The sequence below is a fragment of the Mirounga angustirostris genome, unplaced genomic scaffold (assembly GCF_029215605.1).
Source record: "Mirounga angustirostris isolate CCGP_5_RB_7025 unplaced genomic scaffold, mMirAng1.0.hap1 SCAF_8, whole genome shotgun sequence".
Classification (NCBI taxonomy): domain Eukaryota; kingdom Metazoa; phylum Chordata; class Mammalia; order Carnivora; family Phocidae; genus Mirounga; species Mirounga angustirostris.
Window position 1 is genome coordinate 43,095,493 of NW_026991716.1, and position 17,817 is coordinate 43,113,309.

Consider the following 17,817-nt stretch of genomic DNA (forward strand, 5'->3'; position numbering starts at 1 on the left):
TAGGAGATGTATTGGTGACCTTAATAGAATAGTTCAGGAAGCTGGCTTTATATCAGGAGAAAATTTTGTGTTTGATTTACTTTCATTATTTGAAACACATTAGATGAGAAAACAACTGTAGATATCAGAATACTAAATGGAAGACAACTTACTGGGAATTACAATAAAAACAGTAGATAAAACGTCGAAGTTATACTTATGATACATTGTAGTACATATTTTGTTATGTACTGTAAAACAGTAAGTATACACACCGATTAAGAGCAATTTGTTCTGTGACTTGGGATATTTTTGATAATATTCTGAATCCTGTGTAGGCTGTGTTCACTGTATTAACGAAATAGTTCAGTACAGGTAATGCTAGAAAAGATGTGTAAGGATTTAGACGTAGTAATGTGTGTTCATACAACTAAGATCTTTCTCTAAATGCCCTGGAAGAATTTGACTTGTAGCACTGTTGTTTGTGAGCACATCAAATTTTTTATTTAAAAAAAAATCACTGAAATAATACATGTTGAAACAAAATTCAAGGAATATAGAAGTGGCTATTGTGAAAATTACATTTCTTTCCTTATAACCCTCCTCCAACCTCCTTCCACATTTAGGAATGTGGTAGATACAGACTGTTATCTATAGAAAAATTTTTTAACTGAATTATTTGTATCCCCTTCCCCCTTTATATCCTATATTTAAACCATAAATTTAAATTTAAGACATTATTATATAAATCATGTTAATGTACCTTGGACTTACCTGGAAAGTTAAATTCTGATTTTTCCCCTGAAGGAGTTAATACATTTTGTTTCTGCTAAGGTATTTCAAATTGTAGAAATAATTGAAGCTTGGAAAGTTTGAGTGCCAGAACCTGGGCTTCTGGGATATCTCCTGATCTTGCTTTTTGGATCAGCATTCATTGCCTGCTTGATAATGTCATCTGTGGCCTCAAGGAGTCTAGCAGCTTTGGGAGAAGGATCTCCATGTGGGTCTAATGTCTTTTGAGTCATAGGTATATTAGCCCTCATTACCTGCCGTTCTTACCCTAAAATCCCTTCATCCTAGAACTGCAAGCACAAATAACATTTTTAAATCCATATAACTAGTATGAGAAATGTGACTATTATAAATTACTGGGGTGTTTTCAGTGTAGTATGTCTGAGTTCTTTATTTAGTGTCTTTCCCACTCTACTTCTCTTGGCTCTCATTAACATTCTTGTGATGGAAAAAGAGAAAGGAGTAGGATTCCATTGACAATGAATGTACATAACTTTTTCTCTCTCTTTTCCTACTTTTGTCTTTTCCAGTGGGGGAGGGGCAGCTGCAATAGGAAGGCCCTTTGTCCAAGTTGGAGAGGCAGCAGTTGTGTGGAGAATAGCATATTTGCGGGAAAGAATAAATTTAGAAACTTTCAAAATAGTCCTGTTATATCTGTTGTTTTCCTTCATGATTTTGATATGTTGGCACTCAGGAGGTGTATACTTATTTCATATTAAGGAGATTTTCTCCTGTTGGTCCTTTCACTTTGGACTTAAAGGTTCTTTGCTACTATCTGATTTAATTTAGACATAAAAATGAAAATCTAATGACTTGAGGTACATGATTACTTATATACTATTACTTACATTCTAAAAAAACAAAATAAAAACTTTAGGAATAGGGTAAACCATTTTTGTTAGGTTGCAAACCTCGTTTTCAAACATGGGTCTAATGGATGTAGCCAAAGCTAAAACAGTGGACATATTAAATAAACATTCAGTTCTGCTTAGATTCATACATCTTTAGTAATATCACTTTTCCATATCTTCTGATTTATGTTTTGTAAAGTTGGAGGTACTAGTTTTAATAACACTTTTGGAAATCCTTAATGTTATATTAAAAACATTAAGTGTATTCCTTAAATTTTAATTAGCATAAGAACTGTGACTCAGTTTAGGATGACCTCTTTCACTTGAGAAACAAAAAAAAGACTCTTTCCCTTTAATCTGGTTTTTATTATTCTTTGTGATGTTTATTTAATTCTGTGATATAGAAATTAATTGCTTTCTTTTTTCAGATTATGATCATGCATTGGCTATGATTAGATAACCAAATTATTATGAAGATATATTAAAACAAGAAGTGGTTTGTGAATTTTATTGATCATCTTTTAAGTTGTTTTTGGTTAGTGCAGAGTTAAGTATCTTTGATTATCTTAATAGATGAAGAATAACTGTATCCTTTCCAAACTTTTTAGCTCCCTCTCATTTGCTTGTATTTCTTGCCTCCCTCTAAATTGCCTCTTCTTACTCCATATCTATGGAACAAATTAGTGTAATTGCATTCTTATTTCTATGAAGATTATCCACATTGTCTTTTTCTTGGCCAATTTTGCATTGATACTACCTATTTTGTAGGATGTTTTTCTCATTTGTAGGGTGAAATTCAAAGTTTTTCTGAGTTTGTCAATACGTGATACTCCCCAAGTGAGGATTCTTTTTTACTGGATTTCCTGGAGTCATTTTTCAAAGTTAGGAAAGGAAGTGAAGTTGGTAGAAAATAGATACTACTATGTTAGTAGTTTATTTACTGGCTGGTTAGGTAAAAGGAAGTAAAGGGCAGAAGAAGGAAGAAACACTGGACACCTTAGTAACACTTCATAGGAGTCAGTGAGATTTGCTGTTGAAGATGATAGCCAAAGAGTAATTTGGAGGCACTGTGTGTCCAGGAATTAGGGAAAATTAGGTTGGTGAGTGAGTGTGTGTGTGTATCTGGTGGTTGTGGATTGTAGCAGGAAGAGGTTCCAGAGGAAGAGGAGGTGGAGCTCAAAGCAAATTTATCTGTAGTTTTACGTAGAGCTTTGAGGTCACTTGATATTTGTGATTAAACATCTTAGTTGGCACTGTGTATTGGGGAGGTTGTAAACCTGAGTCTTCTTTATTCAGTGTAGTCTATATACTTCTAATTCACATTCCGCCTTTCCTTTTATGTTTTATGCCCTCAGAAGATTTATTATATCTAATATTCTTAGATGTGATTATGTCTCTGATAATATTGAAGGTCCTTAAAATGTTTCTAGGTCTTGAGCAATATGTTGTAAGTTTTTTTTTTTTTTTTAGAAACAAGAAACGTTGTGTCAATATATTTATACATGTGGTAAGTTTTTATTAAAAGATAACACAAATATCCAAAGTTATATAGCCAGTGAACAGGATTGAATCAGGATTTATAACCAGGTCATCTGTCTCCTGAACCTGTACTCTTAATCACATTTCGTCAAACTGGAGTTACTTTCCTAGAGGAACAAAACTTGAATGGCAAGCCAAGTTCTTGGTCCCTGTATTAGAAAACAATAGCCCTCAGAGATACGACTTTTAGTTTTTTAAAATGTGGGCAGCTCATGAGACAGTAAGAAGAATTCAAAATGAATACTTTTTAGCAAGTTGAAGTTGTAAGTACCGTTCTTTACAAAAATTTTATGCTTTTATTAGTTTGAAGTATACTTAGTGCAGTCTGAAAACTTAAGGTTTTCAGGTGTTGATATCCCATGTGTTAATAGCAAATTGGAGTATTTTTCCTTAAGTGAATTACCAATAAAAATGAAGCAGCCCATTTTGTGAAATACTTTGTATTTTCCACGATTTATACTTTAATAACTTCTCACAATTCTTGACCAGTGTAATAGTTTTCCCAAAATGAAAAACTTTTTTTCTCACTGTTAAGATAATATGCATTGTTAAAAACAAAACAAACATGAAACAATTCTGAACAGTATAAAGAAGTGAAAATTGTCTGAAATCCTACCAGCTAGAGAGTAACAACTTGGTTAACCTTGTGGTAGATGTAAACACCTAGAGATAACAAATTCTTTGTTAACTTTGTATGTGAAAAGTATCTTCTGGTTAGTGATTTGCTTTTCTGATGTCTACTTTTAATAAACAGAAATTTTTAAGTTTTATTATCAAATGTGTGAGGTATAGGAATACAGTTTTCTCCCAACCCCCTAAATATGGAATATTAGTTTATGAGCCATCATGTGTTTTTCTTTGCTTTTTATCTGTTATAAGTCAAGCTTTTCTGTTCATGGACTATTTTGTTTCATTTATCAGTATGTCTTTTTATGCTAGTACCACACTGTCTAAATTATAGTATCATATAGTTTTTCTTTATATCTTATTAAAAAGAAAAGCCTCCTCACTTTGTTTTCCCTGAAGTATTCTGGCTGTCCTTGTGTTTTTTTCTATACAAATTTAAAACCAGTTTATTGCTCTCCCAAATCTTTGGTACAGTTATTGGGATTGCATTGCATCATTGCATCAATTTTAGGGAGAATTGATATCCTTATAATAATTGAGCTTTTAATCACTGAACATGGAATGACTTTCCATTTGTCTTTTTTTAATTGCATACTTCTTTTCATGAGGGTTTTTTTTTTAAGATTTATTTATTTAGAGAGAGAAAGAGTGTGAGAGAGCAGGGGGAGGGGCAGAGCGAGAGGGAGAGAGAATCTCAAGCAGATTACCTGCTGAACAGGGAGCCCAACTTGGGGCTTGACCCCATGACCATGAGATCACGACCTGAGATGAAATCAAGAATTGGATGATCAACCCACTGAGCCACCCAGGCGCCCCTTCTTTTCATGAAGGTTTGCATATCTTCTGTTAGAACTATGACTTAGAACAGGTTTCATCAAACTACAGCCCACAGGTCAAATCTGAACATCTCCTGTTTTTATAACACCCATGAGCTGAGAATGCTAGTTAAGAATTTTTAAATAGTTGGAAGAAATCAAAAGAATGACATTTAATGTCATGTAAAAATTACATGAAATTGAAATTTTAGTGTCCATAAATAAAATTTTTTGGAGTATAGCTGTGTTCATTCATTTAAGTATATAACTGCTTTTGCACTACAAATGGTAGGGTTCATTTTTCCAGTAGAGATTATATGGCCCACAAATTCTAAAATATTTTACTATTTGGCCCTTTATAGAAAAAGTTTGCCCACCCTGATCTAGAATTATTGTTTGTTTCATTGTTTATGTATCTCAGAGTTTCTTTGTATCTTGGGGTGGAGGTGGTGTTTCAGCCTGTCTTTCTTTACGTCTGTCTCCCATTTTGGTAAGACTTAAACTCATGAGTCACTGTTACCAAAGTGTGCTGCATTCTTTAGATATGTGTGGGCAGAGAAAAATTTGATGTCATGTTTTATATAATAATCACTGTACCGGTGTTTTGGTATTTTACATTTGAGGATTTAATTTAATAAACTACAACTTAATTTGCCTATTTACTGATTTCCTCTTTTATAGGAAATTAAGAGAGAGACAGAATCCAAGGATGACAATTTGCCCATTAAACGGGAAAGACATGGGAATGTAGCAAGTCTTGTACAACGAATAAGCACCTATGGACTTCCAGCTGGAGGAATTCAACCACATCCACAAACCAAAAACATTAAGAAGAGTATGTAAATAATTTCTTTCCTGTTTAAACCAAAATAAAGGATGTTTTATAACCGTTCATAAGTTATGTTAAGAAAAATTAGCTTAACCTTTTGCAGTGGACTGCAGAAACTTCATATTCTCATGTTACTAGTTATTGGCCCTTGTAGTCATTCTTCATACAATAATTGAGCATGACCTGCTGACAATTGTTTATAGGAATTAGAAATGAAAGTATGGGGCTTTGTTTTCTTATTAGCCTTACAGGTTCTGTTGAATAGTTGATGCTTTGCCTTAAATTTATTTTAATACAATTTATATATTTATACCATAAATAAAATTTATTTTATGCTAAGATGTCTGCTCATCTTTAAGCAGTATAGATGCATGCATTTTGGCAGTATGTTTTTCTTCATTGGTTAGACATCTGAATATAGACATTCAGCTTCACAAGGTGATTGGCCCAGCAGTCCTTTTAGGTAGTTAGTACTCTATAAATATGTTAGAACATTTTAGCATAGAGGGAGAGCACCACATTTGAAATCAGACATGAGTTTGAGTCCATCTTATGACCTTAGATCATTTAATCTCTTGAGTTTTATTTTGCTGCTGGTGAGAAAGTGGTAAAAAAGACAGCTAATATTGCTGTTTTCGAAAAGCTTACGGTATTGGGAAAGACAGTTACTAAAGTATTAAACATTAAACATGTACAAAATACAGCATTTATGGGAGCAGATGGTATTTTAACATAGTAAGACCTGAAGCCCCTTGAGAGATTGAACACTGAATTACATGATTAATTTGAGTTAATAAGTGGTAAATGAGTATTTAACCATATTTATCTTAGATCAATGTCTTTGATATTGTGGTCTGTAAATCCCTTGTGGTACCAAGTAGTCTACAGTAAAGAAATTTTGTTTATATACATTTTACAAATATAAGACTATTTATGATTTTTATGGAGTCTCCTTATTATCTTGCTACTTCTGTGCTACTATCTGTGAAGTTTGGGGGAAACCTTTACTTTCTCGGTTCTGTCATCCTTTGATTATTTTCATAAGATGAAAGCAGATTTTCATAAAAATTAAAAAGATTTCATGACAATAAGACCAATTAAAGGATTCTGTGTTGTTTCCCAGTAAATGCATTATACAAACAATATTTAGATATTACGCATACTGCTTTCAGACTACTGCCTGAAGGTGAACAGTTTCAATAGTTTTAATTGTCCTGGATGCTCAGACTCTGTTTTAGAGACTGGGGGACAGATTACCGAGAGTATTTCATATCCTACAGGTGTACCTCTATATGGAATTTTTGTGCACAGGAGAATTTTTAGGCCCACTGGAGAGTTAATTTATGACATCTGTCTATTATAAAATCCATTTACCACTTTTAGTTTTACTGAGCTATAAAAGGACAGTTTTCTTAAGTAGAGACTAGACAAAGGACTTCAAGGTTATGATTATTTTATTCATTTTTGTCTCCTAATAAGAGAAGACATACTAAATTTTACCTTCCTCAAGAACACTGGTTATAATTCTTTTTCTTGTAAAAGGAAAAACCATTATGTAGTTGGTGCCAGGAGGTTTATTAGACTTTTTCCTGAGGATCCTCCATAACTTGTTTTTAAGTGCATGTTCTTGCAAGGACTAAATTGGTAATTTGGTGCTAGCTAACATGTAAAACAGGATGCAGGTTGTTTTTGCTTTCAGATTGATTTTCCAGGAAAAGCAAGCTAATGTTTTTTTTTTTTAATCTGATTTTTTTTTGTTATTGTTTGTATCATATCCTTAATTCACAAAATAGACCAGTAATTCAAAAGGTGGTTTATTTTAATATTAAATAGTAGTGGATACTACTATCCAGTATTATTAATAATTAAAAAAAACATTGTAAAAGTTGATAAAATAATCTGCAATGTGAATGTTCAATTTTAATCTCTGTATGCCAAGACAAGTGAATCTGCATGTGTATTGAATTTTGTTTAAGCAACTTAAAAAGAGAGTTTCAGGTACATACTGTGGTGGTAAGTAGCTGGAAACTGGGCTTGTTAGCTATTCTTCTTTAGTCTCCCAAGCCAAAAAACTGTTGGCTATTTCATGAAGTCTAGTCACAAAGCCGCACTTTTGCTTATGTGTGTAAGCTAACCATAATAACTGGTAAAACAAACAGGTGTTTTTTAGGGTGAGCACAGAATAATGTTTTTCAGAACAATTACTATAAGTTGCTAAAGTTATAGAAGAGAAAAATTTGCACATCTCATAGCAAAAACTGGTACAGCTCACATTGCTGCTGAGACCCTTATAAAATCAGGCACAGAGATAATGTAGTAGAGAATTTTGTTTAAGCAACTTAAAAAAGTAAAGTTACTTTCTATTTTTCCTAAAATAGGAAATAAAACAGAAAATCCTAAGTTTAAATAAATGGCTCATATTTTGTAGTAATAATAGGGGCCGTTCAGATATTTTTTATCCAATGTGGCTCTTTCCTTTGGGGGAAAAATTATTTGCAAATAATTTTGCAAACTACTTTGGAAAACACTCTGGTGAATTATGCTTAGTGTGTGAACAGGGAAAAAAGCACAAACTCAAAAGTTTTTGGTTATAATATAACTAGGCTCCTCAAAGTTACTGATATGCTTGGGTGCGGGGGAGCTAATTAATACTCTTTATCTACTTTAAGTTATTTAAAAGATACTCATACTCATTAAGAAGAAGCAAGCTACATTTTTTTTAAAGGCCTAAAATTATCAAATGATAGGATTTTCTGTGAAGTGCACCCTGAGCAGAATAGAATTTTTCAGTAATGTAGATCATTTTTCCTTCACCTATGAAGTGCTAACTACAATGGACACATTTTCTCAAGCTCACTTCAACTTCCAAAAGTATTTAGGGACTGTATTTATCTATAGTGTAAGAAATGAGAAGTTTTCCTGCAGTATGCATAAAAGCCACTATTAAATTACTACTTAAAAATTTACTCTGAGATGTAATGAAAGGTGACATTTGAAAAATTATACTGTAAACTCTAGGTTAGTTATAAAAGTATGGTCAGCGTTGGGGTGCCTGGATGGCTCAGCTGGTTGAGCGTCTGCCTTGGGCTCGGGTCATAATTTCTGGGTCCTGGGATCGAGTCCCACATCAGGCTCCCTGCCAGCGGGGAGCCTGCTTCTCACTCTCCCTCAGCCCTTCCCCCTGCTTGTGCTCACTTGCTTGTGCTCTCTCTCTCTCTGTCAAATAAATAAATAAAATCTTAAAAAAAAAAAAAAAAGTATGGTCAGTGTTTACTTTCTTTGGTTTCTTCTATTGTAAAACATTTTTAAAATCAGATATTCCATTATGAAATGGAGGAAACAATTACTGAGGTGTAACTGTTTCTTATTTGGAGACTAGATTTTTCTATTTGATTGTCATCTATTTTGTACCTCTTTCATGTGTTGATTGCTTCTTTTATTGTTTTGGAGGTTCAGTTGGATTTATTTTTTGTTTTGGTAAACAGTTTTCATAGATCCATATAATATCAGAACTGAAGTAACGGTCATGGTTGTCTAGTCCAACTCTTTTATTTTGTAGTTCAGGACATTGATTCCCAGAGAACTTAGGTCAAATAATGAGGAAATGACAGCTGTACTAGAACTCAAGTCTTCTGACTTCCAAGCTAGTGTTATTTCTTCTGTACCATGGCATCTTTTTTTTACTATATACAGAAGTTTATTTGGAGAGGTTATGACTTGATGTAGTGAAGTTGTATCTATCTAGACTGCTTTTAAGCATTCTCTTTTGTTGTCAGCAACAATTTCTTTAGAATCCTTGTATTATCAACTCCTATTTCTTTGGGAAAACTTAAAAAAATTTTTTTTTTTTTTTAAGATTTTATTTATTTGACAGAGAGAGAGACACAGAGAGAACACAAGCAGGGGGAGCAGCAGAGGGAGAGGGAGAAGCAGACTCCCTGCTAAGCAGGGAGCCCGACGCGGGGCTCAATCCCAGGACTCTGGGATCATGACCTGAGCCGAAGGCAGATGCTTAACAACTGAGCTACCCAGGCGCCCCTGGGAAAACCTTTTTTATCTAGAATATCTGCCACGTCTTTTCCACCTTCTTGTATTGTGTTCATCTTTAATTGTGTAACTCTGATCATTTTTCTTTGAATTCTTCCATGTCTGTTCCAGTTCAAACCTGTCCTTTCTATTAATTTTTGGGATATTTGTAGTTTGCTCTAAATATTTACTGTCTCATTATGTATTTGTATTTTATTACTAATTGTTGCCTGTTTCCTAAATTCTTTTAGTTGCTTAAGTGTGTATTTAACTTATTAAGAAAAGTCACAAGATTGTTGGTGTTTGTAAAGGAATGTAGATACTCTTGCCATGATATTTCTTGGCATTAATGCCATATAGTTAGGCCTAGATAATTGTTAATTCATTCAAAAATATGTAATGGGCCTGACAATAGGCCAGGCACTATGTTAGATACTAGGGAGAAAGCAGTTAAACTCAGTGCCCATTTATCTTTAGCCTACAGAGGATGGGGTGTACACACATGAAAAAATCATTATGATAGAATAAAAAGGAAGAAGTGAGTTGTCAGTAACAGGTAGGTTACAGAATTAAATAGTGTAAGTATAGGGTGCTATAGAAACACAAAGGAAGAGTGCCTAATTCAGAAAGCTATTTGGGAAGAGGTTTCTTCTTAGTTGAGACCTGAAGATGAGTTGAAGCCCGAGAAAGGTGGACTCTGTGGATGAAAGTAAAGCGTCCTTGGCCAAATAAACAGTATATATATATTTTAAAGATTTTATTTATTTATTTGAGGGAGAGAGAGCATGAGAGAGCACGAGCGGGGATGGGGCAGAGGGAAAGGGAAAAGCAGACTCTCCTGCTGAGCAGGGAGCCTGACATGGGGATCTATCCCAGGACCCTGGGATCATGAGCTGAAGGCAGATGCTTAACTGCCTGAGCCACCCAGGTGCCTCAAAAAACAGTATATTTAAGTCTTAGAAGGAATAGGATTTGTCATTTTCAAGCAATTAGAAATCAGTATCATTAGATCACTGAGTACAAGATTAAGAATCATCTAGGGGATCTTAAACTGCAGATTCTGATTCAGCCTGCAAGGGCTGCTATAACAAAATATCCCAGACTAGGTGGCTTAAACAACAGAAGCTTATTTTCTCATAGTTCTGGAGGTTAGAATTCTAAAATCAAGGTGTTGTCAGAGTTGGATTTTGGTGAGGCCTCTTTTCCAGAATTGCAAGTACCTGCCTTTCCCCTGTATCCTCACATGGCCTTTTGTGTATGTATGCCCACATGCACATGTGCACAATTAAGTGTGTGTGGGGATTAGGGCTCCCTTTTATGATGTTATTTAACCGTAATTACCTTCCCAAAAAGACCCTACCTCCCAATATAGTCAAGGACACAGTTCAATCCATAATGGGTAGGTCCAAGGTGGAGCCTGAGATACTGCATTTCTTGCTGCTGGTCTGAGGAACATACTTTGAATAGCAAGAAGTTACCCTTGAATCAGTTATACCTGATCTACCCATAGGTGCTTTAATGAGTCAGTTTTAAAGATGAGGGTGAATCTGAGTTCTCAACTCTTAGAGTTTGAAAGAAGTTGAGAACTACAAGCCTGGATGGTTATAAATGATCGTCACTTATTTGAATAAATGAAACTTGTTTGAAAACTTTAAGTAAAATTTTTATCTGTACCTAGGTGAGTTTGATTTTTATATGTCAGAAAATAGAACTCTTAATATACATTTTGGACTTTTTCATTTTGTGACTTTTTAACACAGACACTCTTAAATTAGTGCATTTTTAGTATTTCCAGACTTTAATCAGGAAGTAGTCTGAAAATTACTGGCTTGGAAGACAGCTTGTCTGTGAAAAAATTTGTTGTGCCAACAGTGTCTTTTATTGTTTATATTTTAAGTTTCAAAATTGGCATTGGATATTTTACTTTGGTGTAATTGGTGGGATTAGATGTATAAATAGATTTCATGGCTGGGAACCATGTACCTTAGTTGTATTTGGTTTGAATTTATTTTGGCATGCATAATGTGGGGGCAAGGTGAAAAGCCAGCCAGAACTGATTGTGGTTAGCTGCTTTGAATGCTTACATGTTCTGTTTTATTCATACATATGAATTCTATGGCAATAAATATGGTGTGTAAATAAAGGTGCTATTATTTGTTTTAATGATCTTTCTTAACTTCATTTTTTACTATGTCACTTCTTTTAGAGACCAAGAAGCGTCAGTGTAAAGTTCTCTTTGAGTATATTCCACAAAATGAGGATGAACTGGAGCTGAAAGTGGGAGATATTATTGATATTAGTGAAGAGGTAAGGAAAACGTGCTAGAGATAAAGCAGCAATTGGAATTGATGCTCTGGGTATTAGAAAACTGCTTTGTAAGAGTATTAATTTTTCATTAGAATTTTTTGCCAGTTTCATTGTATTTTATAAAAATTTTAAGATACAGGTTTAGATTAATGTAATCTAAGTAGCTAAGAATAAAAATAAACATTTCCTTCGATTCTGAATTCCTTTTAGGCCCAAAGAAATAAAATAGAAGCAGTTTTACCTTCTGCATAGCAGAGGGATACAAAAAACAGAATCTTTTTAAAAGCTTTGCCTTGTTTGAATTGTCACATTCAAATGTGAACCAAAAACACTTTTCCCACATTTTAATATATTACAGTGAGATTTAAAAAGATGGTAGACATAACTTTTCATATCTCTTCTTTTACCATTAAAAGAATATTAAAGATTTCATTTGGCAGCTGAAGATCCCATTTTCAAAGTATATGTTTTGATATCAGATATAGTCATGGGGATTGATTTTATGTCATAACATCATGTAATATAACTTATCACTTAATGTTTATATTAAATTCCAATATATATGAGACAGTTCTGTTTTATTTCTACCAGGTGGCAATAATAATAGTTAATGTTTATTGAGGCTATGTGTCTAAAGCATTATGCTAAGTGTTTCACATTTATTTTCTTTAAATTTCTAAACAACCTAAGCAGACAGGAATTTTTATATCCATTTTATATATGAAGAGATGGAGTCATGGAAGATAAGTGATGGGCTATTCTAGTTACTGTTGCTGCATAATGTGCTGGCCCAAACTTTGTAGCCAAGAATAGCTATCTTATTAGGTTCATGGGTTGTGTGACTCAAGATTTCAGATAGGGCATGGTTGGGATGGCTTGTGCCTCTGTTCCAAGATGTCTGGAGAGCTCAACTGGAAAGACTCAAAGTTCGGGTGCTGGTGGAATCATGGGAAGGCGCCTTAACTGACGTGATTGGTACCTAAAAGGCTCGAAGACTGCCTCTGGAGACCTATTAGGTAGCTTCTCCATTTGACTTGGCTTTCTCATTGTGTGAGGCCCCAAGATAGTTGGACTTATTGCATGCCATTTCAGGGCTCTTAGTATAAACATTTCAGCAAACATGGTGATAGCCTTTTATAATCTGACCTTGGAAGTGATAGTGTCACTTTCACCATATTCTATTGGCTACAAGCATGTCAAAAGCCAGCAAGATTGAAGGCAATGGAACAAAGACCATCTGTTGGTGGAATGTCAAGGTTACCTTGTAGATGATCATGTGGGATAGGAGATCTTGTTTCAGCCATTTTTGCCCAAGTCCATATGCATGGGATGCAGAGGAGCCAGAATCCGAATCTACAATTTGAGTCATTATTCTTTACTGCTATACTATCCTGCCTCTTAGGAATTCCTTAATTTATGGGAATTACAAGGTTATTTTTACCCTAACTACTCAGTTGCTGCCCATTTGGGATTGCAGGTGTAGATAATTAAGTTTCCTGATGTTTTTCTCAGTTGTATCTGTTACAGTTTGGTCTGTATATCCCCATCACCTTGGTTTGAAGAACTCTCAATCCTTTGGTGTCTCCTTAAGTCTGCTAAAAAATTCTGAACTCTTCAGTCTTAAGAGCTTTCCATTTCTCCCTCCAACAGTTTGTATTCTAGCCATCTTGTATTTCAGCTGTATATATTCCAGGAATAAATCCTTTATTTTTATGTCACCGTATTTTTAACTTGGTTTGTACCTAGAAAACTCTTATTCAGTCTTTAATATCCAGCTTTTTTGGTCATTTCTTTTTAGGGAAGCCTTTTTGAATCTTTTAAGCCCTTTTGTGCTCTTACAGCAATTTGTTCATACTTTTGTTGTAGTACCTCTTACATTACATTGTAATATCTACTTAGTATTTGTTTTCTTCTTTAGATTGTTTCACTCAAGGGCAGAGATTTCTCATATGCAAATTTCAGCCTTTCACTAGCAGTTAACACCATGGCTCATACGTAGTGAATGCCTGTTGGATGAATACCTTATTAAAGTTTGCTTTGTAATTCTGAAGTGAAAAACATTTAAAACATATTTTAAATAAAGAGCCTTTTCTAGTAGTGATATTTCATGTTCTGCTGTTAACAGTGAATAGTTTACTCTTAAAATTTTTCTTTTACCTATTAAGACCTTTTAGCATCCTTAGTAAAAATTATACATTTTAAAAATTATTAAATAGTATTAAATAACCATGAAAATTAATAACCTCGTTACTAGTGAACGTAAGTATTTTTCTAAAGAGTTTGGTTCCCGAGGATATTTCTGGTTGACGTTTGGGGAGTATTCTTTTTCTTACTTGGGTTAAGATTCACTGTTTAAGTAAAAAGGCTTAGTAATTTTATGTGGCATTTGGGAAGTTATATTCATATAGTCATCAAACTTTTTCTAAATCTGAATTTTCATATACTTAAATAATATATGAAACATATTACAAATATTGAAATAATTACAAATTGAGGCTCAGTGGTGTTTAAAAGAGTGATGTTCCAGAAGAGAGCTATCTACTTCCTGCTATTAATACCTTATTCTTGGTTATCTGATATTTTTATAAAAATTACTTACACCGTGGATTGCAGTTGATTACAAATTCTCATTGTAAATGCTACTGATATGACTAATCCCATATATGATAAGTCTAATCAATTTAGATTTAATCTACTTAAAATATATTTTTCACCATTATTTTCTTACAGATTTAGAGGGATTATTTTGCATCACTAACTTTGTGCTCATTCACTTAATGTAGTTTAATTTTCCCATAGTGGGAAGATTTTACTTAAGAGAACTTTTTATTATTTTTGAGTTGTGAACTCTTTCAGGTAGAAGAAGGCTGGTGGAGTGGAACGCTGAACAACAAGTTGGGACTGTTTCCCTCAAATTTTGTGAAAGAATTAGAGGTAACAGATGATGGTGAAACTCATGAAACCCAGGAGGATTCAGGTAGATTATTTTAAAAATTTGAATAGATTTAAATAAAATTATATATGATCTGATGTTTATTTGGTATTTTTTGAAACTCTGTTCTTGTTGAACTATGAGCTTCAGTTTTTCTACTTTTAAAAAGCAGCTATGACAGGGACTTAAAATGAACTACATATCTAGGCAAATAATTTAATATTTTTCCTTCTCTGATGTCTGTTTCAACCCAAAGTAAAAGTTTAGTACCCTGATTATGAGTTAATACTACTTATGTTATCTGATTTCTTTCCACTTAAGATGTACTAATGTTTTGATTTGAGTTTGCAAATGTCATAACTACTTCAGAGATTTTAGAATTTTTTAATTAAAAAATCTTGCTTTTGTTTTTGTTCATATTCAGATAATAAATTAGTTTTTTGTGTAGCCAGAATATCATTTAATATTTTGTGATTGCCCTCATTTATAGGCTTACCCACAAATTCATCTTAAATTTGCTCACCATTTAAAAGTATGATTGAGAACATTTATCCCAGGGGCGCCTGGGTAGCTCAGTCATTAAGCATCTGCCTTCGGCTTAGGTCATGATCCCAGGATCCTGGGATCGAGTCCCACATCGGGCTCCTTGCTCGGCAGGAAGCCTGCTTCTCCCTCTCCCACTCCCCCTGCTTGCGTTCCCTCTCTGGCTGTGTCTCTCTTTGTCAAATAAATAAAATCTTAAAAAAAAAAAAAAAGAACATTTTATCCCAAAGCTGAATTTAAATTATTTTTATTTTTAAGAATTGCTGTGGAGTTTAGTTTTTTTTTTTTTTTTTTTTTAAGGTCTATTTATTTATTTTAGAAAGAAAGAGAGACAGAGCATGTGTGAGTGAGCAGGGGGAAGGTCAGAGGGAGAGGGAGAGAGAATTTCAAGCAGTCTCTCTGCCCTGAGCGCAGAGCCTAATGTGGGGCTTGATCTCACAACCCTGAGATGGTGACCTAAGCTGAAACCAGGAGTCTTGACACTGAACTGACTGAGCCACCAGGCACCCTTGTTTTTTGTTTTGTTTTGTTTTTTGTTTTTTGTAAGAGAAATTAAATTCAAAAGTGGTAATGCAGGGATCTAAAGTAGATCTTTTTCTGTATGGAAAAATGTATGTAGTGAGGTTCAGTATATTTTCAAAATTGACATTAAATATTGACAATATTTAATATTGACTATTATTTCATAGTTCACATACAGATTTAATTGTTTTAGTATATGCTTTGTATAGTTGTTTTTTTCTCCCGATTCTGGACAAGACTATGCAGGGAATTTATTTCTCAAGTTTCTTTAGAATAGTTTCCCAGTATTTCATTGTGTTTCTTGACAATTTTGAAGGATTTATGCTGATATTTTATATAATGGATCCCAGTTTGGGCTTTCCTTCAGATTCTTCATGATTAGTTTCAGGTTGTCTTTTATTAACAGGATTACAAAATGTTATCTCATTGCATTGTATCAGGAGGCACATGATGTCTGTGCTTTCTTTTTGGTGATGTTCAATTTAATTACTTGGTTAAAGCTGTGATGCCAGTGTAAGGGTACTGTTGTTTTCTTTATAATTGGTAAGTGTCTTGTGGGGAAATACTTTGAGACTATAAAATTGACATTTTTCTCTAAAGAACTTTCTTTCTGCTCAGTTTGTTTATTTATCGGTGTGGACTCACCAGTGTTCTATTTTATTTACTAGGTATTAATCTGTTACTGTTATTTATTTTGATACCACCAGATTTGGCCCATGAAAGCTCCTTCAAATTAGTTTCTGTGATTTTATTTTAAATCAACTTTATTGGAAATATAATTTATATATAATCTGCCTATTTAAAATATACAGTGTAAGTTTGACAGATGTACAGTATACATCCATGAAAACCACTGCCACAATAAATGTACAAAACATTTGCATCATCCCCAGAATATTCCTCATTCCCTGATACAGTCCATCTCTGTTTCTGTCTCTGGTTCCAGGTGATCATAGGTCTGCTTTTTTCTCATTATGGATCAGTTTGCATTGCTGTGTCCTCTGAACAGGTCTTCATCATTGTTTGAGCACTTCGTTATTTTGTTGTACAAGATGTTCCAGGCTCATGTTGAACTTTACCTACTTCATCCTTAATCAGCTACTTATTCAGGCAAAGTTGGTTACTTTTAGAGAGGTATAGTAGTTAATCACTGAGATCTGAGTACAAGTGTGCTCACTGATCTGGGGTGCTATTGCTTCTAGGCACTCTTAGTAGATAAAACGGGGGAATGCTTTCACATGTACACACATGCCCACATACACACTCCTGTATCTCTTTACCTATCATCCATCTCTCTACCTACCTACCTATCTGCCTGCCTACCTATTTCTACTGGTACCTCTAATTCTATTTTAATACACAGGGTGCATTCTAGTCTGCAATGATTTCATCCTTAAGCCCGTTAGCTGTAGAGATGAATGAAATAAATAATTGAGTTTACTTTACTTTTATTTATTTATTTATTTATTTATTTTTTATTTTTTATTTTTTTAAAGATTTAATTATTTATTTGAGAGAGAGAGAATGAGAGAGAGAGCACATGAGAGGGGGGAGGGTCAGAGGGAGAAGCAGACTCCCTGCCGAGCAGGGAGCCCGATGCGGGACCCGATCCCGGGACTCCAGGATCATGACCTGAGCCGAAGGCAGTTGCTTAACCAACTGAGCCACCCAGGCGCCCGAATTTACTTTACTTTTAAAGGGAATTTTCAGGAAAGGGTTTTAAGAATCAATTTTAGTAATAATAGGTAATAGAGTGATGGTATAAATCAGTCTGGTGAATAGTTTTAACTCTAATCTTATTTTTAGAATAAAATAAATGACCTTAGGAAGCAGTGGAGGACAGTTTAATCAGTGAAATTTCTTAAGGCTTCTATGTGCTAAGTGCTAGGTTGGTTTTGTGAGGGCACAGAATCCCCTCTGCAGTCCAGAAGCTTAAGGTCCAGGCCTCTGAGGGATAAGACAAATACGAACTCAAATTAGTACATTTCAGTCTGGATTAAAATGGTCTGAGTGTAAGAGGTGCTGGTGGAAAACAGTTCTAAACAGAATACATTG

The 17,817-nt window shown here is 34.1% G+C and overlaps 1 protein-coding gene across 2 annotated transcripts in view; it reads left to right on the plus strand.

Annotated features, from left to right (window-relative positions):
- Positions 1-17,817, plus strand: part of CD2AP (CD2 associated protein) — a 132,740-nt gene that overhangs the window by 45,048 nt on the left and 69,875 nt on the right. For both annotated transcript variants that reach the window (XM_054505401.2, XM_045866998.3), the window contains exons 3-5: positions 5,285-5,438; positions 11,665-11,765; positions 14,622-14,742. In XM_054505401.2, the coding sequence (XP_054361376.1) occupies positions 5,285-5,438; positions 11,665-11,765; positions 14,622-14,742 (376 nt within the window). The remainder of the gene's footprint in view (positions 1-5,284; positions 5,439-11,664; positions 11,766-14,621; positions 14,743-17,817) is intronic.